General features: G+C 43.0%; 1 protein-coding gene across 3 annotated transcripts in view; it reads right to left on the bottom strand.

Moving 5' to 3' along the window:
* adck5 (aarF domain containing kinase 5) overlaps positions 1–26442 on the bottom strand; it is a 110231-nt gene that overhangs the window by 43640 nt on the left and 40149 nt on the right. For 2 of the 3 annotated variants that reach the window (XM_059971634.1, XM_059971636.1), the window contains 5 exons: positions 26272–26412; positions 22815–22928; positions 20997–21128; positions 15753–15836; positions 7073–7154 (listed from right to left, as the gene is read on the bottom strand). In XM_059971634.1, coding sequence (XP_059827617.1) covers positions 7073–7154; positions 15753–15836; positions 20997–21128; positions 22815–22928; positions 26272–26412 — 553 coding nt within the window. The remainder of the gene's footprint in view (positions 1–7072; positions 7155–15752; positions 15837–20996; positions 21129–22814; positions 22929–26271; positions 26413–26442) is intronic. The other variant, XM_059971635.1, reaches the window with a different exon arrangement.

Consider the following 26442-nt stretch of genomic DNA (forward strand, 5'->3'; position numbering starts at 1 on the left):
TAATCCCCCTCCTCCCCTTCTTACCTCATCCCTGACTTATTTAGTGGTTTGTTTTTTTCTCTCTGCCCATCACCCTGCCTGTTCTCCATCTCCCTCTGGTGCTCCCCACCTCTCCCCACTACTTTCAAATCTCTTAGTATCTCTCCTTTCAGTTAGTCCTGACGAAGGGTCTCGACCCAAACGTCGACTGTACTTCTCCCTATAGATGCTGCCTGGCCTGCTGTGTTCCACCAGCATTTTGTGTGTGTTGTTTGAATTTCCAGCATCTGCAGATTTCCTCGTGTTTGCTCTTTGTTCACCCTGTTTATTACTTCCTCAAAGTACTCCAACAGAATTGCTAGGCAACATTTCCATTTACAGAAACCATGCAAATTTTTACTTATTTTATCATTAGTCTCCAAGTACTCCAGAACCTCATCCATATAATAGTCTCCAACCCTCTCTCAATCACGGAGGTTAGGCAAACTGGCCTATAATTCCCTTTCTTTTGCCATCTTCCCTTCTTAAAGAGTGAATCAAAATCAAAATCAGGCCTGTGACGTGAAATTTGTTAACTTAGCAGCAGCAGTTCAATGCAATACATAATATAGAACAGAGGAAAAAAAAGTAAATCAGTTACAGTATACGTATATTGAATAGATTTTAAAAACATGCAAAAAACAGAAATAATGTATATCACAAAAAGTGAACTAGTGTCCAAGGTTTCAATGTCCATTTAGGAATCGGATGGCAGAGGGGAAGAAGCTGTTCCTGAATCACTGAGTGTGTGCCTTCAGGCTTCTGTACCTCCTACCTGATGGAAACAGTGAGAAAAGGGCATGCCCTGGGCGCTAGGGGTCCTGAATAATTGTCAATGCCCTTCAGAGACACTGTGCCCTGAAGATGTCCTGGGTAATTTGTAAGCTAGTACCCAAGATGGATCTACAACCCTCTGCAGCTTCTTTCCGTCCTGAGCAGGAACCGCCCCATACCCGACAGTGATGCAGCCTGTCAGAATGCTCTCCATGGTACAACTATAGAAGTGGAGTGATATTTTCAATTTTCCAATCCTCCACAACCATGCCAGAATCAAGTGATTCTTGAACGATCATAACCAATGCATCTGCTATCTCTTCAGTAACCACTTCTCAGAAATCTGAGATATAGTCCATCTGGTGCCGGTGACTTATCCACCTTAAGACTTATCAGCTTGCCTTACACTTTTTCCTTTTGTAATAGCAATGGCATGCACTCCTGCTCCCTGACTGTCACAGACCTCCGGCTAACTGCTAGTGTCTTCCACAGTGAAGACTGATGTAAAGTACTTATTTAGTTCATCTGCCATTTATTTGTCTCCCATTACTACCTCACCAGGATCATCTGCCAGTGGTCCAATATCAACTCTCACCTTCCTTTTACTCCTTATACAATTGAAAAAACTTTTGGTTTACATTATTGGCCAGCTTGCCCTCATATTTCATCTTTTCCCTCCTGATGGTTTTTTAGTTGCCTTTTGTTGGATTTTAAAAGCTTCCCAATCATTCAGCTTTCCACTCAAGTTTGCTACATTATATTCCTTTTCCTTGGCTTTTATGCATTCCTTAACTTTTCTTGTCAGCCATGGTTGCCTACCCCACCATTTGAGAACTGCTTCTGTGGGAGATATCTATCCTGCACCTTGTGAACTATTCCCAGAAACTCCAGCCACCTCATCTCTGCCATCATCCCTACCAGTATCCTCCTCCAATCCACCTGGGCAATCTCCTCTCTCATGCTTCTGTAATTCCCTTTATTCACAACTGAGGTCTTCCTTGCTCACAGTGGGGACCAAAGGTGACATTCATGGTGACTGTGGATTCTTTCAAAGTCTCTGAAGTTCCTAACTAGTAAAATCGTTTCATTTTCACTCCCAGCTGTTTCTGGTGTCTCCAAGACAGAATGCTTGAAACTGCAGTGAGAAAAACAGTTCTGAACTGTCTTACTGCTTATTTCTTGCCAGTTATCAGTGACAAAAATCACTGCTTTTTGAACACAAACAAATGCAACTGATGCTATTTGAAATCTAAGCACTCTGTGGAATCTAACGGCCACACATACACGTGACTAACGCGAGTTAGAACCTATTCAGCAACAGTCTCCTATCCCAAATAAATGAAGGTAATCCCAGCAATTTTCTCAATTTATTTTTGTTCTTTAAGAGTTTTTCCAAATAAGCAGCTTCCCCAATTAACCGCTAGCCCAATGAACTGGAATCCATTGTATATACATTTTTTCTTAGTGTAAACAGTTTTTTTATTATGTATTGTACTGTACTACTGCTGCAAAACAACAAATTTCTCAACATATGCTGGTGATATTAAACCTGATTCTGAATCTGCTAACTCTTGCCTTAAAGCTCACCCCTCCCCCGAGAGGATAATCTTGGCTGTACTTGGAGTGGATGATAGGTTCTCTTATGCTCTGTGGAGGGTGATCTGTACTGAGAATTTGTGTCTGTCAGGTACAGATGCTGCCAGGGTAGAATATAACCTGCTAATGTTTTTATTGCATTCAGAGCAGGGGTTCCCAAACCTTTTTGTGCCATGGAGCCTTACATTAACTGAGGGGTCCATTGTCCCCAGGTTGGGAAGCCCTGATTTGGAGATACAGCAACCCAGCAATTTAACCCTTCCTAATCACAGGACAGTTTACAATAACCAATGAGAGGGATAATAACTGAGCCATGATGGAATGGTGGAGCAGACTCCATGGGCCAGAAGGCCTAATTTTGCTCCTCTGCCTTAGGATCTCATTAACTTTCTAACCAGTATGTCTTTGGTCACAGCGCCCAGAGGAAACCCCCACATACAAGGGAAAGAACGTACAAACTTGTTTACAGAAGACCCTGGAATTGAACTCCTGAAGCCCCAGACTGTAATGGTGTTGCACCAAGCGCTGCACTACCATAAGATATAAGAGCAGAATTAGGCCATTTGGCTCATCGAGTCTGCTCCACCATTTCATGACTGATCTATTTTTCATCTTGGCCCCAATCACCTGCCTTTTCCCCATATCCCTTCCTGCCTTGAGCATTCGAGACTCTATCAACCTCTGCCTTAAATATACATAAAGACTTGGCCCCCACAGCTGCCTGAGGCAAAAAATTCCACAGGTTTACTCTGGCTAAAGAAATACTCCTCAACTCTGTTCTAAAAGGATGCCCCTCTATTTTAAGCCTGTGTCCTCTGGTTGGAGACTCTCTCACCATAGGAAACCTCCTCTCCACATCCATTCAATCAAGGCCTTTCACCATTCAATAGGTTTCAATGAGGTCACCCCTCATTCTTCTCAATTCCAGTGAATACAGGCCCAGAGCCATCGAACAATCTTCATATGACAAGCTGTTCAAACCTGGAATAATTTCTGTGATCCTCCTTCAAGCCCTCTCCAGCTTCAGCACCTTCTTTCTATGACAAGGGGCCCAAAACTGTTCACAATACTCCAAGTGAGGCCTCACCAGTACTTTATAGAGTCTCAACATTACATCCTTGATGTTCTACCCAGTTCCCTGAGCTTGGATACAGTGGGTGTTTGTACCTGAACTCTGACCACACCAACCTCTATCACTACTGATGTTTCCCGATTTAGCAGAGCTGTTATTCTCTGCAAATCATGACCTTGACAAGCTGTGATAGGAATTTAGGTGTGACTGAATTCTGTACCAGATCGGTCCTGATGTTAATGGTCTATGTACAAAATTAGAGTTATCACGATTCTCCCAAAGTCTAGAAGCTATGACCAAGTCTTTCTCTGTGTCGAGCTACTCATGGGCTAGGAAGTGCCCTTCGTCAGCCTGTCCTGGGGATGGAGGCCAGTCTGTATGTGTAAATGGGTGGGTTGGAAAAGGGCTTGTTTTACGGCTGTTGTTATTTATGTTGTTCTATTGAACATGGTGGGCATGTAATGTTGGCACCAAAATGTGTGGCAAATTTTACAGGCTGCCCTCGGCACACCCTTAGGTTGTGTTGGCTTGTTACCACATTCCACTGTATGTTTCCATATACCTGTGATAATTGAATTTGAAGCTATTACCACCAGCTGTGGAATTTTCTCCATAAACCCTTGGTCTCTCTGCCTCTAATTTTTTCTTTTTCAATCTTTTTATTGAATTTCTTATATATAAAAAAACATATTGTGAAATTGAATAGGTTATGGGTACATTAGACTTAGTTAAATTAGTAATAGAATAACAATATCTTATTAAAATATCAGCAAAGAAAAGTAGTACATTAATCAATGTAACCTATATTAATTATACATGAAAAAAAAACAAGAATAATCATCAAAAGAAGAAAAAAAATTTTTAAAAATGCAAGAAAAAAATATATATTAAAAAAAACCTAAACTAAACTAACATGGGCAATAATAACAGTTTATATATATATGATAGTGTCAAAAACTCCGGAACTCCATACAAGAACAAGAATAAAAAGAGAAAAGGTCTGGAAGAGATCAAATTAATTCATATGAAAATGTCGAATGAACGGTCCCCAAGTTTCTTCAAATTTAATTGATGAATCGAAAATAGTACTTCTAATTTTTTCTAAGCTCAGGCAAGAAATAGTTTGAGAGAACCACTGAAACGTGGTAGGAGGGTTTACTTCTTTCCAATTTTGTAATATAGACCTTCTGGCCATTAATGTTGCAAAGGCGATCATTCGTCTAATTGAAGGGGAAAACTGGTTACCATCCTCATTTGGTATACCAAAAATTGCAGTAATAAAATGAGGTTGTAAATCAATATTCCAAATTGAGGAAATAATAGCAAATATGTCCTTCCAATAGTCATGTAAAGTGGGACATGACCAAAACATGTGGGTCAATGAGGCCACATCTAAATGACATCTGTCACATTGAGGGTTAATATGAGAATAGAATCGAGCAAGTTTATCTTTAGACATATGGGCTCTATGTACAACCTTAAATTGTATTAAAGCATGTTTAGCACACATAGAAGAAGAATTAACCATTTGTAAAATTTTTCCCATTTTTCTGTTGATATATTGTATTGAAGTTCTTTTTCCCATTCTTGTTTAATTCTACCTGATATTTCTGGTTGTATTTTCATAATCATATTATAAATAAGAGCCACTAATCTCTTCTGACAAATCATATCTGAAAAGTCTATCAAAGTTGAATTGGGGAAGGATGGTAGAACTTTATGTAAAAAATTTCTGATTTGTAAGTATCTAAAAAAATTAGATTTAGTTAACTTAAATTTGTTGGAAAGTTGGTCGAAAGACATCAAACTACCTTCAAAAAAAAGAACTCGAAAACATATTATACCTTTCCTTTTCTATATGCTAAAAGCTTGATCTGTCAGAGAAGGTTTAAAAAAGCAGTTAAGTAAGATAGGGCTATCTAGAACAAAGTTTTTCAGAGTAAAAAACTTATGAAATTGAAACCAAATTCGTAATGTGTGCTTGACAATAGGATTGGATAACTGTTTATTGAATTTAACTAAATCAGCAGGAAGAGAAGAACCAAGAACAGAGAATAGAGAATATCCTTGTGCATCATTGCATTCTAAATTTACCCACTGTGGGCACAATGGTGAATCCAAATCTAATTTCCAATATATTAAATTTCGACTCTGCCTCTAATTTTAACTGTGCAAAGCATTACGCACAATTTACTGCAACACAAACCCTTCTTCTTGCTGAAACCTAAGTTAGATACGGAAATGCGCTGCCACGGGAAGCTTTTTCTCTTAATAATGGCCACCACAGCTACACAACCTGTAGGCAAAGGAACTCTGATTGCATTGTGCTAAACAATCAATTAACTAGAAATAGACACTACCTCATTTGATCAAGAATCATTATACAACCATTGCTCTGTTGGTTTCCAGATTAATTCTATTAGGTGGCCTCCTGTCGTGAATGGATATCCTGCAATTATTGTGCTTGGTAAACGAGTCTAGTTTATTTTATTTTCTTCAAAATTACAGCACAATAACAGGCTCTTCTGACCCAACAAGGCCTCACCGTCCAATGGCATCCATGTGACAATTAACCTACGAACCAGTATGTTTTTGGAATGCCAGAGAAAACTGGAACACCCACAAGATACCGACATGGTCACGAGGAGAACGCTTAAACTCCTTACAGGAAATAAATCCGGGTCACTAGCACTGTATCTATATATATTTTGTTTTATATAAATTCCATATGAGTAAAAATTTCACTCTATTTACACCAAAAGACATGGGAGGTGAATGAAGGCAAACACACCATATGCCTTTGTAACCACCCTATCAACTTGCATGGCAACATTGAGGGATCTATTGACATGGACCCCAGGATCTCTCTGTTCCTCCACACTGTCCTGTCACTAACCCAGTCCTCTGCCTTCAAGTTCCACCTTTCAAAATGAATCACTTCGCACCATCTGCCATTTCTCAACCAACTCTGTATCCTATCAATGTCCTGTTGTGGACTATAACAATCTTTAATAATATAAGACCTTAGACCTGGGAGCAGAATTAGCCCATTGAGCCACTCCATCATGGCTGTTTTATTATCCCTCTCAACCCCATTCTCCCATAATCTTTGCCATCCTTACTAATCAACCAATAAACCTCCCCTTTAAATATACCATGGCCTCCACAACCACCTGGCAATTAATTTCACAGATTCATTATCCAATGGCTAAAGAAATTCTTCCTCATCTCTGTTCTAAAGGGGCATCCTTGTATTCTGAGGCTGTGCCCTCTGGTCCTTGACTCCTCCACTTTAGAAAACATCATCTCCACATCCACTCTATCAGAGTTTCAATATTTGACAGGCTTTAATGAGATCCCATCTTATTCTTCTGAACTCCATCGAGTACAGGCTCAGGTTCCACATGCCAACTTTTTTGGGCTGGTTTATGAATTCTGTGAGAGTGAATTTTTTGTTTCTTCAATTTGCTGTAATGTGGAGGGAGTGGGGAACAACACTGCACCAACAATGCTTTCCCTTTTCCACCAATATCTGAATGTGGGATCTACCCCTTAAAGAGACACTCATTCAAACTCGAGCAAGATTGCGTTCTCCCATAGACGAGCACTTACCGTTCCCAGGGTGGGGGTCAGCGTGGATGAAGCCGGTGTAAAATAACTGCTCTGCAAACGTCCTCACCAGTTTGTCTGCAACCTGAGGATGGGGAGGAGGAAAGGAGAGAGCCAGTCAGTTTGTGGTTCTACACTCAAAGCTGCACCACAACCTACCATGTATTGGTGTGCATTACACAGGATCTGGTGTCACACCCTGAATAATGAAAGGACAAGCACTTTTTAAACAGCCCTTGCTGCCCAAGAAACTCTCCCTGTATCATTAAAAGCCCCCAGTGTCAAATAAGTCCTTTCCCCTTCAATGTATCCAGTGGCCCTTGAAAGTGTGACAGGACATTTGCCTGAATCATAGCATCAGAGAGCAACACAGCACAGAAATAGGCCCTTCAGCTCATCTAGTCAATGCCGAACCGTTATCCTGCCTACTTCCATTGACCAGCATCTGGGCCAAAGCCCTCCCTACACCACTCATCCATGGACTTATCCAAACATCTCTTCAATGTTGCAATCAAACTCTCAACCACCATTCCACACTCCCACTACCCTCTGAGTGAAGAAGTTTTCTCTCAGGTTCCCTTAAATATTTCAACTTTCACCCTTAACCCATTTCACACATAACCTCAGTGGTAAAATCTATTATCTATACCCCTCATAGTTTTTGTGCACCTGTATCAGATCTCCCCCCAGTCTCCTAAACTCCAGAAAATAAGGTCCTTTCCTATTCAACATTCCTCTATAACTCAGGTCCTCGAGTCCCAGCAACATCCATGTAAACTTTCCCTGTACTCTTACAATCTTCTACTACATTCCACATGAAAAAGGTGCTCACAGTGTTGTACCAGAGGGCGTGGTGAGAGCGCAGCTGGGAAACCGTGTACAGATCTGATCTGTTTACCTTGGAAACTGCCGTATCAGACTGATTGTGTAGCGAATCGACTGGGCCTCCTATGAGTGGGAGGTACTGTCTTTTGGGCATGGGCCTTTGAATGAGTGTGTTTTTCGTCTCGACGGGCCCAGTTCATCACTCCCACACTGTAGGTTGCCCAGCGTGTACCATTACTAATGTGATTCAGTAAAAACGTTTAATCATACTACTCCATTGTCGTTCGTGCTCTGCACACACGTAACGTTTTGGCAATGAGGATCAAAATAAGAATAGCCACTCTACTTCAAGTATCCAATCCATTTCGGACTTCAGCTAAGGCAAAAACAAGATTGGACCTTATCTTTCAGAGGTTGATCATGGCTAGATTTAACCCTGGTCTCAGCAATTTGCTTATTGCCACAATGGGTCTACAGCAGACGTGATCTCATTGGCTCTTCACGTGGCCTTGGGTCACCTGGACAATACAAACACCTATGTCAGGACGCTGTCCATTGATTATAGCTCAGCATTTAACACATTTTCCCTACAATCCTGATCAAAAAGTTCCAGAACTTGGACCTCAGCACCTCCCTCTGCAACGGGATCCTCAACTTCTTAATTGATATACCACAATCCATACCGATCGGAAACAACATCTCCACTTCACTGATGATTAGCACTGGCGTACCTCAGGGATATGAGCTTAACTCTCTCTCTCTACACCCATGACTGTGTGGCTAGGCACAGCGCAAGTGGCACCTAAAAATTCACTGACAATGTAACTGTTGTTGGCAAAATTTCACGTGGTGGCAAGAAGGCATACAAGAGCGAAATATACCAGCTAGTTGAGTGGTGTTGCAGCAACAACCTTGCACTCAACGTCAGCAAGACCAAAGAACTGACTATGGGCTTTAAAAAGGGGAAACAAGAGAACACACACCAGTGCTCATAGAGGAATCAGAAGTGAAGACAGTGAGTAATTTCAGGTTCCTGGGTGTCAACATCTCTGAGGAGCTAACCTCGACCCAACATATCGGTGCAGCGACAAAGAAGGCATGACAGCAGCTACATTTCATACGGAAAACACAAAATACTCCACAGATGCTGGAATCAAAGCAACACAAAGCTATAGGGAATAAAAATGCTATTCCCTATTCCCAGTTCATCCGTCTCTGCCGCATCTGCTCCCAGGATGAGGCTTTCTGTTCCAGAACATCTCAAATGTCCTCTTTCTTTAAGGATCATGCTTTCCCTTCTGCCATCATCAATGATGCCCTCACCTGCATCTCCTCTCACCCCATCCTTCCGTCACCACTACAAGGACAGAGTTCCCCTTGTCCTCATCTACCATCCCACCAGCCTCCGAATCCAGCACATTATCCTCCGCAACTTCCACCACCTTCAACAGGACCCTACCACTAAACTCATCTTTCCCTCTCTACCCCTCTCCGCTTTCTGCAGGGATTGCTCCCTCCACAACTCCCTGGTCCAGACGTCCCTCCCCACGGATCTCCCACCTGGCACTTATCCCTACAAGGCTAAGTGCTACACCTGTCCCTACACTTCCTTTCTCACCACCATTCAGGGCCCCAAACAGTCCTTCCAGGTGAGTCAACACTTCACTTGTGAGTCTGTTGGGGTAACCTATTGCATCCGGTGCTCCTGGTGCGGCCTCCTCTACATCGGCGAGACCCGACGCAGATTGGGGGACCGCTTTGTCGAGCACTTCCGCTCTGTCCGCCACAACAGGCAGGATCTCCCAGTTGCCACCCACTTCAACTCTGCTTCACATTCCCATTCGGGTATGTCCATACATGGCCTCCTCTACTGCCATGATGAGGCCAAAGTCAGGTTGGAGGAGCAACACCTCATATACTGTCTGGGTAGTCTCCAGCCCCTTGGCATGAACATTGAATTCTCCAATTTCTGGTAATTCCCTCCCCCTTCCTTCCCCCATCCCAGTTTCACTCTGCCTCCTCCTCCATCTGCCTATCATCTCCCCCATGGTTCTGCCTCCTTCTAAGTAAGTGCTTTCCCCTTACATTCCTCCTTCACCTTTCCCGCCTATCCCCTCCCCCACACCTTAATCTTTCCTCTGATTGGTTTTTCACCTGGCACCTACCAGCCTTCTCCTTCCTACCCTCCCCCCACATTCTTTATAGGGCCCCTGACCCCTCCCTCTTCAGTCCTGACGACGGGTCTCGGCCCGAAACGTTGACTGTTCATTTCCACAGATGCTGCCCAACCCGCTGACATTTCATTTGGAGTTTGAAGAGATTTGGTATGTCACCAAAAAACACTCGCAAATTTCTACAGAAGTAATGTGAAGAGCCGTCCAACTGGTTGTATCACCATCTGCCCTGGCGGGGGCTCCTGCACAGAATCAAACTAAGCTGCGGAGAGTTGTAAACTTAGCCAGGTCCATCATGGGCACCAGTGTCCATAGTATCCAGGACATCTTCAAGGAGTGATGCCTCAAAAAGGCAGCGTCCATCATTAAGGACTCCCATCACCAAGCTCATGCCTTGCTCTCACTGCTACCATCAGGAAGTGTGAAGACACACACTCAACGATTCAGGAACAGCTTCTTCCCATCTGCCATCCGATTTCTGAATTGACATTGAACCCATGAGCACTACCTCACTACTTTTTTAATATCTATTTTGCTAGTTAGTTAATTTAACTATTTTACATATATTACACTTGCTGTGATTTTTTCTATTATTACATATTGGATTGTACTGGCGCTGCAAAGTCAACAAATTTCATGACATTGCCAATGATATTAAACCCAATTCTGATTCTGGAGCTTGGCTGCAAAGGAAGAAAACATTCCTGGACTGAATCAAACTCCCACCAATTACAACATCAGCAGCAAAGCTGGCGGAAGCATTAAAATTTCCAGCATTTTGTCTGTGTTGCCTTAGATTTCCAACATCTTCTCGTGTTTGTGCCTAAAACGTTGACTATTTATTCCTTTCCATAGATGCTGCCCGGCCTGAGTTCCTCTAGCATTTCGTGTGTGTTACCTTTGATTTCCAGTACCTGCAGATTTTCTCATGATTGTAACATTTCTTCTAATTTACCCCTTGAACAGGGCTCCACTAAGGAGCAGCAACCATTGCCTCCCACACCATCACTGATCTCCCATCCACTGCCTCCAAATTCATAGTTCCCTTACCCCACACCTCCCTTTTCTAGCTCCTGCCCAAGATCCATAAGCTTGCCCGTCCAGGTAAACCCAATATTTCTGCTTGTTCCTGCTCCACCAAACTTACATCTGGATACCTCAACTCCGTTTTATCTCCCCTGGTTCAGTACTTAGTACCTATATCTGTGACAATTCACACATTTTTTTCTGATCACTTTAAGTTCCGTGGTCCAGATCGTCTCGTTGTCCAGCCCCTATACACCTCTATCCCCTAACAGGAGGGCCTTAAAGCTCTCTTCTTCTTTCTTGACAACGGATCCACTCTCCTCCATCTGGTGGAACTCGTCTCACTCTCAATAATTTCTCCTTTAGATCCTCCCACTTCTTTCAAACCAAAAGTGTAGCCATGGGCACTCATACGAGTCCCAGCTATGCCTGCCTTTTTGTAAATGTTCCAAGCCTACACTGGTACTGCTCCCCAACTCTTCCAACTGCACTGGTATTGCTTCATGCACCCAACTGAGCTCGTTGACTTCATTAACTTTGCCTCCAACTTCCATTCTGCCCTCAAATTTACTTGGTCCATTTCCAATATCTCCCTCCCCTTTCTCAATTTCTCTGTTTCTACCCCTGGAGATTGTATCTTTTAGAAACACACTGATTTTCACAGCTATCTGGACTATACCTCTCCCACCCTATCACTTGTAAAAATGCCATCCCCTTCTCTCAGTTCCTCTGTCTCTGCTGCATCTGCTCTAGGATAAGGCTTTTCATTCCAGAACTAATGAGGTGTCCTCCTCCTTCAAAGAAAGGGGCTTGCCTTCCTTCTTCGAAAGAGGACAACACCTCATTAGTTCTGGGACTTCTTTCCTCCCCTCCACTTTCCACTTTTCACAGGGATTGATCCAAATGTGACTCCCTTGTCCACTCGTCCCTCCCCAATGATCTCCCTTCTGGTATTTATCCTTGCAAGCGGAACAAGTGCCACAATTGCCCCTACACTTCTTCCCTCACTACCGTTCGGGCCCCAAACAGTCCTCGCAGGTGAGAACATACTTCACCTGAAAGTCTGTTGGGGTCATCTACTGTATCGAATTGAATTGACTTTATTCTTACATCCTTCACATATGCGAGGAGTAAAAATCTTTATATTATGTCTCCATCTAAATGTGCAATGTTCGATTTATAGTAATTTGTGATAAATAGTATGTACAGTAAGATATACAATAGAACAGTCAATATAGCTTAGAAATACAATTGCGTCTGTGTGAATTAATCAGTCTGATGGCCTGATGGAAAAAACTGTCCTGGAGCCTGTTAGTCCTGGCTTTAATGCTGCGGTACCATTTCCCGGATGGTAGCAGCTAGAACAGTTTGTGGTTGGGGAGACTTGGGTCTCCAATGATCCATGGGGCTCTTTTTACATACCCGTTGCTGTAAATGTCCTGAATAACGGGAAACTCACATCCCCAGATGCGCTGGGCTGTCCGCACCACTCATTGCAGAGTCCTGCGATTGAAGGATACAGTTCCCAAACCAGGCAGTGATGCAGCCAGTCAGGATGCTCTCAATCATGCCCCTGTAGAAAGTTCTTAGAATTTGGAGGCCTATACCAAACTTCTTCAACCGTCTGAGGTGAAAGAGGCGCTGTTATGCTTTTTTCACCACACAGCCAGTATGTACAGACCACATGAGGTTCTCAGTGATGTGTATACCGAGGAACTTGATGCTGTTCACCCTCTCAACCACAGATCCGTTGATGCCAATAGGTGTTAGCCTGTCTCCATTCCTCCTGTAATCCACATCCAGCTCCTTTGTTTTTATAACTGAGGAAAAGTTTGTTTTCTTGACACCACTGTGTCAGGGTGATGATTTCTTTTCTGTAGGCTGTCTCATTATTATTTGAGATAAGGCCAATCAATGTAGTATCATCTGCAGATTTAATTAGCAGATTGGAGTGGTGGGTGGCAACACAGTCATGGGTATACAGAGAGTAAAGGAGGGGGCTTAGGACACAGCCCTAATGGGGCTCCTGTGTTGAGGGTCAGAGGGACAGAGTTAAGGGAGCCCACTCTTACCACCTGCTGGCGATCTGACAGGAAGTCCAGGATCCAGCTGCACAAGGCAGGGTGAAGTCCAAGGTCTCTGAGCTTCTTGTCAAGGCTGGAGGAAATTACGGTGTTAAATGCTGAACAGCTTCTCACATAAGCATCCCTCCTCTCCAAGTGTGTAAGAACAGTGTGTAGAGCTGTGGCTATTGTGTCATCTGTTGATCGGTTGTGTCAGTTGGCTCTGCACCTGCAGAACAAATCTGAGCTTACCGATGTGTTTGAAGCCCTGGACAACACTTAGGGGATGCAGGGCGATGTACTTCAGGCTCAGAATCAGGTTTATTATCACTGGCATGTGTTGTGAAATTTGTTCACTTCAGGTTCTCATAGCTGCAGCACACCCCAGATGATTTCATCACAAGACTGAACCTAGCACACAAGAATGCAAATCATTCTCCCGAGCAAATTTGGAGAAGCAATGCTTATCCAAGCATTGCGTGTTGGAATCCAAGGTGGGACGCCTCCCGTCCAGAAACCATGATTTGCATGCTCCACAGCTCATTACCGGGGCGGCGGTCAAGAGTGTACCTCCTGCCACATAGCAGGCCCAATCGATTCACCGATCGATCGATCTGATACGGTACATCTAAACAACAGAGATAAAGTGTAGAAGCACAGAAGGCTCTTGGGTCCCACGTCCATAGATCCCTCAAAGTTGTCGCGCAAGTTGATAGGTCTTATGTTGACCTGAATTGTCATGGGATTGAGTTCAAGAGATGCAGGATAAAGTTGCAACTTCATAAAACTCTGGTTAAACAACAATTAGGAGTACTGCATCAGGTCTGGTCACCTCATTATAAGTAGGGTACGGAAGAGGTGCAGAGGAGATTTGCCAGGATGCTTCCTGCACTGGACAGGATGTCTTACAAGCAAAGATTGAGTGAGCTAGGGCTTTGCTCTTTGGAGTGCAGGAGAATAAGCTGTGACTTGATGGAGGTGTAAAGGATATGAGATATAGATAGAGTGGGCAGCCCCAGAATGGAAATTGCTAATACAAGGGGGATATAGCTTTAAGGTGATTGGAGGAAAGTACGGGGGGGGGGGGGGATGGGATGTCGGAGGTAGGTATTTTGTACACAAAGAGTGGTGGTTGTATGTTAGGGGTGGTGGAGGCAGATACATTTAATAAACTCTGTGATCGGCACAAGGAAGATAGAAAAATGGAGGACTTTGTGGGAGAGAACGGTTACATTGATTTCAGAGTAGGTTAAAAGGGTGACACAACATCATGGGCTGAAGAGTCGGTACTGTGTTGTAGTACCGTTCAATGTATACAATGTTCAATGTATAATGAACCTGAACAAAATTTGGATGGAGTAATTACTCTGCAATTAAACTACCAAAGCAAAAGCATTAAAATACAATAAATATGCCCAGATACTGTTCTGGCCAAAAGTCAACCACATCAAGTACATGCTCAATGTTTCAGTATACTGGAACTATAATAAACCCTAGAGACTAGGCACAACACAGAAACAAGTCCTTCAGCCCATCTTGTCTACGCTGACCAAGATGACCTATACAAAGCTATTTCCGTTTCCCAGCATTTATTTAAAGATACATTTCTAAATAAACACTTCCTCTCCCATGTACCTGTCCAACTGTCTTTCAAATGTTGAAATTAATATTACATCAACCACTTCCTCTGGCTGCTTGTTCCACACACGGACCATCCTTTATGTAAAAAAAATGCCCAAGTTGATAGCTGCCAATCAACACAGAGGTGCATAGTCCACGCTCTACTCTCTGTACACTCATAACCACGTGGCTGAGAGCTGCTGTTCCTGTTGAGGAGTCAGTAGTGAAAAGGGTGAGCAGCTTCAGGACCTCGTGTGTGAAGATCTCTGAAGATCTATCCTGGGACCAACATATTGGTGCAATTACAACGAAGGCACGGCGGCAGCTACATTTCATTGAGAGTTTGAGGTTAGGTATGTCACCAAAGACTCAAGTAATTTGCTGCAGATGTACCATGGAGAGCATTCTGACTGGTTGTATCAGAGTGTTGTAGACTCTGCCAGCTACGTCATGGATACTAGTCTGCCCAACATCGAGGACATCTTCATCATATATTCAGTATCTTAAGGAACAGCTTTTCCTCTCAATATCAGATTTCTGAATAGTTCATAAACACTTGCTCTCTTTTTGCACTATTAATTTTTGATATATCCTTACTGCAATTTATAGTAATTTTTATATATTTTACTGTACTGCTATTGCAAAACAACAAATTTCATGACACAAGTCAGTGCTAATAAATCTGATTCTGAGTCTATTTAATCTCTCCCCTCTTACTGTAAACCTCTGCACTCTGTTTCTCGATTTCCCAACCATGCAAAAAAGACTGACAGCAATCACCCTATCTATGTCCCTCAAGACTGGACGGGGAAAAGCAAAAGTAATCTTTCAGAATTTCAATTCATCCTCAGCTGACCCTCAGGCACTGACCTGCGATCCTCTCTCCCCTCAAGGTCACATTCAAAGGGGACTAGTACCTGAGCTACTGGAAGGAAACAAGGCAGGCTGCCCACATGGGACAAAGACCACACTTACGTCTTTCACTGTCAAACCCTGTTGTTTGATTTCATCAGTGCTGGTGACTTTGCAGCCCTCACAGTAGTCGGCAGTCAAGATCCGCTGAAAGGGAAAGTCCACAGGTCAGAGAGGCAGATCAAATATTCACAGTTCAAGTACATTTATGTAGAGAAAGAGGAAGGCAGATTTTGTGTGTGTGGATCCAGATTTCCAGCATTTGCAGAATCTCTTGTCTCTCCAATAATAAACCAGATAGATAGATAGATAGATAGATAGATAGATAGATAGGTAGATAAATAAATAAATACTGAGAACTTGAGTTGTAGAGTCCATAAGTTGTGATCAGTTCAGCATTGCGGTGAGAACAATCTAGGTCTCAATGTAGGTCTTAGAGCTCGCTGATTTTAAATTCTGTGGGGATGATAGTGTTAAATGTTGAGCTGTAGTCAATAAACCAGCATACCCAAGGATCGAAACCTGAGGACGAATTAGAAGCCTGGAAGTCAAGACCCATTGGCCAGAGGCAAGTCTGAGTTCAAGTCCACTGAAGGCTGGAGGCCTGTACTGGGGTTAAATGTCTACGTATGTCTGTGTTTGGGAGGGAGGAATGAAGCTCGATTTGCTGTTACTGTTTTGTTACTTGTGTCCTGTGCTGTTCTGCTGAACATTGTAGGATAGCTATAATGGGGCTGGAATGCGTGGCAACATTTACAGGCTGCCCCCAGCACACCCTTGAGTTAGCTAGTTCTTAACACAAACAATGCTTTTCACTGTATGCTTTGATGTGATAAATAAACTTGAATCTTGAATGTCATGGGCTCAGATGGAAGACATGAACCACGAGCACTCACAAAGCTGAGTACAGGGGGCAAGGTAGCGAGAGAGAAGACAGAGGGGCAGGGCCAAGGGGGTCAAGGTCTGGCATGGGTAGCAAAGAACATAGTACAGTATAGGCCAGGGGTCAGCAACGTTTACCACTGAAAGAGCCAATATGGACCCATTTCCCACAGAAAAGAAAACACTGGGAGCCACAAAATGAAATAACACTGCATACAACGGGTTTTTTTTTTGCCTTTATGCTATGTATAAACAAACTATAATGTGTTGCATTTATGAAATTGATGAACTCCTGCAGAGAAAACGAAATTACATTTCTGCATGCAACAAAAACATTTTGAACTCCGAAAAAAAGACGTTGGGTTGAAGGTTACTCCATAGGTAGCCTACCTTGGATCGAAGAATTAAAAGAAAGCGCGCACTGGCGGGTGTCAGGCATTGGCAGTGGTGATGTATATTAATAGCGATCAAAAACACGTTGTAGCGGTATAGCGCTACACGCAGCGCTAAAATAAAGACACTGCAGTCAAAGGTAACTTTACTTGAACTAAACAGCCTTGATTTAAAGCCTCCCTCAACCCGTCCCCGTGGGCGCGGATGCTCCAAAAGACACGTACTCACAAACCCCCGTAGGCTATCTCCCTTAGCCGGAACGGTGGCTAATTGTGAGCCGGTTCGGATGTGCCAGGAAATGGGTCGCCACAACGTTTTTAGATTGTACAAGATCACCATAATCTTCAAATTTCGAATTACATTTCAAAAACTAACAAACTACGGGGAGCCGCAGCACAGAGATCAAAGAGTCGCATGCGGCTCCGGAGCCGCGGGTTGCCGACCCTTGGTATAGGCTATACTGCCCACCTTGTGTGTGAAGTAGGAAGTACGCAATTCTGCAGTAAGTCAAACTCCACTCAGTTGAACACAGGAATCAAGATATAGTGTCCAAGCTCCAGGTGCTTTATTGGGCAGCACACACGTACAAATGAATAAGATTAAAACGGACAGAAACTGAAATATACTATCAAGTACTTAATGTAGCAAACTTATAACAATTAAGTCACACATTCTAAAGAAATTATGAATATATCAGAATCAGAATCAAGTTTATTATCACCGGCAGCTGACATGAAATTTGTTAACTTAGCAGCAGCAGTCCAATGGAATACATAATCTAGCAAAGAAAGAAAAAAAAGATAATAAATAAAACATAATAAGCAAGTAAATCAATTACGTATATTGAATAGATTATTAAAAAGTGTGCAAAAATTTAGAAATACTGTATATTTAAAAAAGTGAGGTAGTGTCCAAAGCTTCAATGTCCATTTGGGAATCGGATGGCAGAGGGGAAGAAGCTGTTCCTGAATCGCTGATTGTGTGCCTTCAGGCTTCTGTACCTCCTACCTGATGGTAACAGTGAGAAAAGGGCATGTCCTGGGTGCTGGAGGTCCTTAATAATGGACACTGCCTTTCTGAGACACCGCTTCCTAAAGATATCCTGGGTACTTTGTAGGCTAGTGCCCAAGATGGATATATGAGGCTAGACTTAAATGTAAAATATCCAAAAACTATAAATAACATGAGTAAGCGAAGGAATGAACTTTTACATAATATTAACACAAAATTCTGCCCAAATACATTTCTCCTTTATCAACTAAAATAGCACTTTAGACGATGATTTTGATGGCACAAATGAAAGAAACGACACAGAATTGCATACATATACTTCAGTCTGACTGAAAAATTCTATTAAAAACAAAAATGGCTGCTTTTCTGCTGTGGTCCAACTGAATTTCAAAATACAAGTTAGCAGGGCTATCTGACTTTTAACCTACTTCATGATCAATCTAACCTTCCCCTCCCACGTAGCACTCGACTTTCAGGAGTACTGTGAGATGGTGGGAAGTCACTCACAGTGAAAGGCAAGGTCCTGGGAAGTGTTGTAGCACACCTAGAGTACAACTACCTCGTCCACTGAAAATGGAGTCACAAGGCGGCTTTTGGCACATCAGTCAGGTCACGAGTATAAAAGTTGGGAGGTCGTACTGTGGTTGTACAGGACGCTGGTGAAGACTACACAGACTACTATGTTCAGTTTTGGTCACCCAGCTGTGGGAAAGATGTTACGGAACTGGAAAGAGTGCAGAAAAATTTACAAGGATGTTGGTGGCACTGTTCCTTCCAGGCTGCGTGAGTGCACAGCCACGAAGCAACTGAAATACTCCCACACACTCCGCCTTTGTTGCCACACAACTAGAAAAAGCGTATGAAATGAGATCAATTTTCATTATGGTACTGTATTTTATTATATTCAACTAATAAATAAAGAATGTGATTTTTCAATTTCCTACTCTAAATATTCATAGTATGCCTACTACAAAAAAAAGTGCAGTGCAGCTTTTAGGCCATGTAAAAATTTCCTGCCATACAAGTGTGTAAAAAAAATTAGAGGGAACAATGGCTGTTACATAAGAACATAAGAGATAGAAGCAGGAGTAGGCCAATCAGCCCCTCAAGCCTGCTCCGCCATTCAACAAGATCATGGCTGATTCAATCTTAACTCTAGTTATCACCGAATCCCACAAGGCAACAGTGCCAACCAACAGGGCACCATGCCGCCCATTTTATTTTATTATTCATCCCGCCCAAACCCATGTGATCACCCGGGGGAAAAAAAACGATTTGCCAATTGAGGAAAAAAAATCTGGAAAATTCCTCTCGGACCCATCCAGGCTATCGAAAACTGGTCCAGGAGATCACATGGCTGATCTAAACCTAGCCTCATGTCCACTTACCTGCTCGCTCACCGTATCCCCTAATGCCTGTTGGGGTATTATTTCTTGGAGTAGGAGGCTGAGAGATGATAGGTGAATGCACACAGTCTTCTTCCAAGGGTTTATAAAATGATGAGGGCATAGATAGGATGGACAGTCACAGTCTTTCTCCCAGGGTCGGTGAGTCCAACTAGAGAGCAAACGTTGAAGGTGAGAGGGGAAAGATTTAAAGGGGATTTGAGAGCAATGCTTTCACACCTACTGGTGAGGATATGGAAGGAGTAGAGATGGATACAATTACTACGTTTGAAAGACATTTGCACAGGAAAGGTGTAGAAGGAAACAGGCCCAGCATGGGCAAATGGAACTAGCTCAGGTAGACATCCTGGTGAGTATGGGTGAATTAGGCCGATGGGCCTGTTTCGTGCTCTATAAGACTACGATCAGGATCTTGGCAGATCCTGGAAAGAAGGTCTGATGAGCAAGAGGGCAAGTCATTAACTATAATGACCGGGGAGTGGGATTGAAGTCACAGTGGTCTACATATTACATGGCAATCACTGCACAAGAGGCTGTAGAGGAGATGCATGAGAGTGTTGTTAGAATCAGATAGTTACTATAGATCAAGCAACTATGTCTACAACAGCTGATGCTTGAAATCTAAAATACAAACAAATTACTGAAACACAACATGCACAAAGCACTGGAAGACCTCAGCAGGTCAGGCAGCATCTATGAAGGGAAATGGACAGAAGACATTTCAGGCCAAGGCCCTTCATCAGGATGGAGTTACTCAGTAGGTCAAGGTAACTCTGTAGAGAAAGTGAGCTAACATTTTAGACTGAAAACCATTCATCAGGAGGTATAGTCATGGAGAGAAGGATTGCTTCCATGGATACTGAGGGGAGATTTAATAGAGGGATCAACACAGGGCAAAGAAGGGCCCATTTTCCTCAACGCAGGATATTTAGTGGCTTTATGGTCAATGTTAGAAATGTGTCGGAGGAGCCAAAGGGGGAGACCGGGAAAACAGGTCAAGAAGAAATATTTGTAAAGCATTAAAGATCTGGAATTCACTGCCTGAAAGTCTTGGAACGTGAAGATTCGCATCATCGGTAACAGTCCTGTTTTAATTTTATTGGAAGTAAAAACCACCAAGAGGATCATCAGGTCTCCCTCCCTCCCATTTGAGACTGTTACTGGGACTGATGCAGACAGAGGGCTCAAAACATTGTTCAGGATCCCCACCACTCCAACCACAATTTCTCTGACCCACTACCATCAGGAAGGTAATACAGGAACATCAAGTCTAGGACTGCAGACTGAGTAACAGCTTCTTCCCTCAAGGCTGTGAAACTAATGAATACCCTGCCATCGCTGAGGTTATGTCACTAGGGCAGCAAGCTGTTTACTGTTTACCTGTGCTGCACACTACATTATATTTTATTAACTAGTTTATTGTAATATTTTGTTTTATGTGCTGTGTGTGATTCGTGTTTTGTGGGTGCACAATGGCCCGGAGGAACATTGATCCAACCCATTGTATATATGTAGTCAGATGACAATAAAGCTGAAGTTGAACTGTTGGTAAAGAGAGCTGTTTTCAGCACAATCCAGATACATTCTACATTCCCCTAACCTCTGCAGAGCTCACCTTACTGGTGTGCTCCCAGTACACCTTGGGAATGATGATAAATTTGAAGTGACTGAGATCTCGTGCACAGCGCTCTGCATTACGGCCTTCGTTCTCGAAGTCCAACTCCTGGGCCAAGGTTCCCTTCAGGTCCTGTGAACACAACACAGACACGGACTCTGTAATCACTGAGTCACTTGGGACATACTGTGACAGGACCGTCCATTCTGCTATTACTTACAGGTGACGGGAACTTTGCTTTCTATCAGTTATCATTTAACCAGAGATCTGAACTCTAAAAGCTGAACTGCAGATTATTTATTAAAATAAAACATGCAATAAAAAATATCTTCAGGGAGTTTTACCCAGTGCCCAACTATTTTACTTCCAATCCTCATTCCCATTCTGACCCTTCAATCCACGACCTCCTGTCATAATGAGGCCACTCTTAGAGACAGTGGAGGAGCACACATCATATTCTGTCTGTGTAGCCTCCAATCTGATGATATAAACATTGATTTCTTCAATGTTCAATAATTTGTTTCCCCCACCCCTTCCCTCTTCTTCCATCCTCTACTGTGGCCCCCTTCTTACCTCTTCTTCTCTCAACTGCCTATCCTCGCCTCCTGGTACCCCTCCTCCTCCTCCTCTTTCTGCCATGGCGCGCTCTCCTTTCCCAGCAGATTCTTTCTTCTCCAACCTTTTACCTTTTCCACCTATCACCTCCCAACTTCTCATTTCCACTCTCCCCGACCCCTCTAGCTTCACCTTTCACCTTTGAGCTTGTCCTCCTTCCCCTCCCCCACCTTATTCTGACTTCTGCCCCCTTCCCTTCCAGTCCTGATAAGGTTCTCAGCCCGAAATGTCAGCTCTTTATACCACTCCATAGATGCTACCTGTCCTGCATTTTGTGTCTGTTGCTCTGGATTTCCAGCATCCACAGAATCTCTTGAGTTTCTGACAATTTGTTTCTTTAAACAACAAGCTGATACCATCACAAACACAAAATACTCTGCAGATGCTGGGGTCAAAGCAACACGCACAACACACTGGAGGAACTCTGCAGGTCGGGCAGCATCCGTGGAAACGAACAGTCAACGTTTCGGGCCAAGACCCTTCGTCAGGACTGAAGAGAGAGAGGGGCAGGGGCCCTATAAAGAAGGTGGGGGAAGGGTGGGAAGGAGAAGGCTGGTAGGTGCCAGGTGAAAAACCAGTAAGGGGAAAGATCAAGGGGTGGGGGAGGGGAAGCAGGGAGGGGATAGGCAGGAGAGGTGAAGGAGGAATGTAAGGGGAAAGCACTATGGGTAGTAGAAGGAGGTGGAACCATGAGGGAGGTGATAGGCAGCTGGAGGAGGAGACAGAGTGAAACTGGGATGGGGGAAGGGAGAGGGAGGGAATTACTGGAAGTTGGAGAATTCAATGTTCATGCCAAGGGGTTGGAGACTACCCAGACGGTTTATGAGGCATCCTCTACGTTGGTGAAACCCGACGCAGATTGGGGGACCGCTTCGTCGAGCACCTCCGCTCCGTCCACCACAACAGACAGGATCTCCCAGTTGCCACCCACTTCAACTCTGCTTCAAATTCCCATTCGGATATGTTCATACATGGCTTCCTCAACTGCCATGATGAGGCCAAATTCAGGTTGGAGGAACAACACCTCATATACCGTCTGGATAGTCTCCAGCCCCTTGGCATGAACATTGAATTCTCCAACTTCCAGTAATTCCAGCATGTTGTGCGTTAAACTGATACCATCATAAGCACTATCTGAAAAAATCTGGCACCAAATAAGTATAATGATATGTTCAGCATTCACTTAGCAAAGGTAACACCCACCTGCAAGACCCAGCTGAAAGCAAACTTTGGATGCATTAGCTGAATTATGGTCAAGAGGAATTCCAAGGTCAAAATATCTCCATCAAACCGGTCCCGTAGATCAATAAACTGAACCTGAAACAGGAGGATTCTATTGATTCTATTGTGGTTATTGGATTTATTGAGTATGACCATGAGAAAATGAATCTCAAGGTTGTATATGGTGATATATATGTACTTTGATAGCAAACTTACTTCAAATTTTCAGGAGTTCACCATATACTACCCTGAGATTAATTTTCTTGCAGGCATTCAGAATGTAATGCCCTGGCTAAGATTAATATCGCTATGGTGTAGGTATTTCACTTCAGCAGTTTTCTGCAAGGGCAGCAAGTCCTGCTGGTAGAATGCTTGGGTTTCGGCTAGCGATCAGAATCAGAATTATTATCGCCAGCATGTGACGTGAAATTTGTTAACTCAGCAGCAGTTCAAAGCAATACATAACATAGAAGAGAGAAAAAAATTTAATTAAAAATCATGCAAAAAACAAATACTGTATATTAATAGTAGTGAGGTATTGTCCATTTAGTTCAATGCAATACATAATCCAGCAAAGAAAAAAATAACATTAATAAAATAAAATAAAACAGAACTTAATAATAAATAGACAAGTAAATCAATTACATTTATTGAATAGATTTTAAAAAGTACAAAAACAGAAATGCTGTATATTAAAAAAAAAGTGAGGTGGTGTCCAAATGTTCAGTGTCTATTTAGGAATCGGATGGCAGAGGGGAAGAAGCTATTCCTGAGTCGCTGAGTGTGTGCCTTCAGGCTTCTGTACCTCCTACCTGATGGTAACAGTGAGAAAAGGGCATGCCCTAGGTGCTGGAGGTCCTTAATAATGGACCATGTCGTTCACTTTAGGAATGTTGTGTCAGCCTATCAGGATGTGGGATTGGAAGAATGTTCTAAAGTGAGCAGGGATGACAAGGTTTGGTGGTGGACAGTAGTCTGGTTCGCGGGTCTTTTGGAGGGAGCTGGGAGAGGACAGGAGGGAAGATGCCTGAGGATGCCGTGGGAAGGAGTGCCCCTATTGCACGAAATGCGTTATGCAGATGAATTGCTCCAAGGAGGAAGGGCCAGTACTCGTGAGAGAGAGCCCACTTATTTGAAGTGGATTTCAAGTGAAGTTTGGAATGTGGTGCGTGCATTCACACAGACCGTGGGTCCAGCGTGAAGAACGACAACTCCAGGATGGGCTCCAACTTTGTGTACACATTGGATATGTTTAACTGTAATGGGCCCTTTTTTCTTCCTCTTTTCTGCTAACTCTTCCATAAAGCTGAAATTTGTGAATTTCTTGCCAACCAATGATTGTGTATGGGCAATATTTACACAGCCTTCACTCAAACTGAGGTTTTTTTAAAAATCGGAATATCACGATGTTCCTGTTTGGTTGAACTCCAAATAACACTGATCTTACGAATATTGTTTATGAAAGGTGGCATTCTTACTGCTGAATCATGTGGCTGTCAACAGAGGTGGTTAACAAGCCAAGTTTGCTTACGAGCCCAATGAAGGGGCTACAATAGTAAATACAAAGAAACACAATAGAATCAATGAAAAATACACACGACAGAAACAGACAAACAACCAATGTGCAAAATACAAGCTGTGCCAATACAAAGAGTTAAAGAATAATAAATAAATAAATAAGCAATAAACATCAAGAAGAGAAGTTTTAGAGTCCTTAAAAGTGAGTCCATAAGTTGTAGAATCAGTACAGTATTGGAGTCAGTGAAGTTAAGTAAAGTTAATCCCCTCTGGCTGAAGAGTCTGAAAGTTAAGGTGTAATAACTGTTCCTGAACCTGGTGGCGTGGGTCTTGAGGCTCCTTTACTTCCTTCCTGATGACAGCAGTGATAAAGAGAGCATGCTGTGGATGGTCGGGGTCCCTGATGATGGATGCTGCTTTCCAGTGACAGTGTTCCATGCAGATGTGCTCAGTAGTGGGAAGGGCTTTGTCTCTGATGAGCATTTTATTATCTCCATCTTGGAGCTGAACACAGTGGTGATGTAAGGAGCAAATGAAGCTCGCAGGCTTCTGGTAGGAAAGTCACCTCAAGAGTCGAGAGGTAATAGGTTGTGCAATACTGAGGAGTGGGAAAATAGAGAGTGCAAAAAAGAACCAGGACCAGGTTCATTATTATTGACGTATGTCATGAAATTTGTTGTTTTGTGACAGTAGTACAGTGTAACAAATTATTATAAGATACAATAATATACAAAAATAAATACGTTGTGCAAAAAGGGAGCAAAATAGTGAGGTAGTATTCATGGACGATTCAGAAATATGATGATAGAGGGGAAGAAGCTGTTCCTGAGTGTGTGTCTTCAGACTCCCGTACCACCTCCTCAATAGTAGCATAGCAATGAGAAGAGGCCATGTCCTGGGTGACGGGGCACCCAATGATGGATGAAGCCTTTCTTGAGGTTTTGCCTTTTGAAGATGTCCTCAATACTGGGGAGGCTGGTGTCCATGATGGAGCTGACTGAGTTTACAACTTTCTGCAGCTTTGTCTGATCCTGTGCATTGGAGCCTCCATGCCATACGGTGATGAAGCCAGTCAGAATACTCTCTGTAAAAATTGGCTTCAATCTTTGGTGACATAGCAAATCTCCTCAGACTCCTAATGAAATAGAACTCAAAGTGATTTAGAGAGGTTGAACATGCTGGGACTTTATTCACTGGAGTCTAGGAAAATGAGGAGGTCTTTAGAGGTTTTCTAAAATCATTAGGGGTATAGATAGGGTGAATGTACAGTCAGAGGAGGGGGAAGCAAGAACTAGATGGGATAAGTTTAAAGTAAGAGGGTAGAGATTTATTAGGAGCCCAAGGAGCAATTCGGTTAGTCTGGTACCTCAAATGGATAGATTATTTAGAACTCAAAACAGTGCAGGTTGTTCATGGACATTAGACAGGGCGCTGGAAGAAATCCCCTGTTCCTTATCAGTATAGTATTGTGGGTTCTTTTCTGTCACTTGCCAGAAGATATGGGCTTTGGTTTTAAAGTGTCCTTCAAAAAACAGAATTACCAATGTCACAGAATTCCCTTGGGGTTGCAGTGAGGAATTGAGGGAATTCAGTATTTAGAAAAACACTTGATATTGCCAATTATTAATGAAGCACCATTGAAAATACCCTATCCAGATGCATCATGGCTAAAAATAACAACTGTGTCCGCAAGAAACTGCAGAGAGTTGTGAACACAGGTCAGCACATCACAAAATCCAGCCTCCTCTCCAAGGACTGTCTCCACTTTCCACTGCCTTGGTAAAGCAGCCAGTATAGTCATAAGCTTCCCCACCCTAGACATTCTCTCTTCTCACCTGAAGTCAGTAGTGTTTGTTTTTTTTTGGCAATAACATTCAGGGAGTGATTTTGTGTTTGTACAGCAGGGGAGGGAGGGACTTACTTTAACTGCCACAACAGTCCCGTCGTGCAGTTCGGCCTTGTGAACTTGAGAAAGACTGGCAGCTGCAAACGGCTCTGGGTCAAAGTGTTTGAACATTTTGTCTGGGGTGGTTTGAAAATCTTCAAGGAACAAGGAATCGATCTGCCAACATCAGAGAGAGACAGAGAGAGA

The sequence above is a fragment of the Hypanus sabinus genome, chromosome 6 (assembly GCF_030144855.1).
Source record: "Hypanus sabinus isolate sHypSab1 chromosome 6, sHypSab1.hap1, whole genome shotgun sequence".
Taxonomy (NCBI): domain Eukaryota; kingdom Metazoa; phylum Chordata; class Chondrichthyes; order Myliobatiformes; family Dasyatidae; genus Hypanus; species Hypanus sabinus.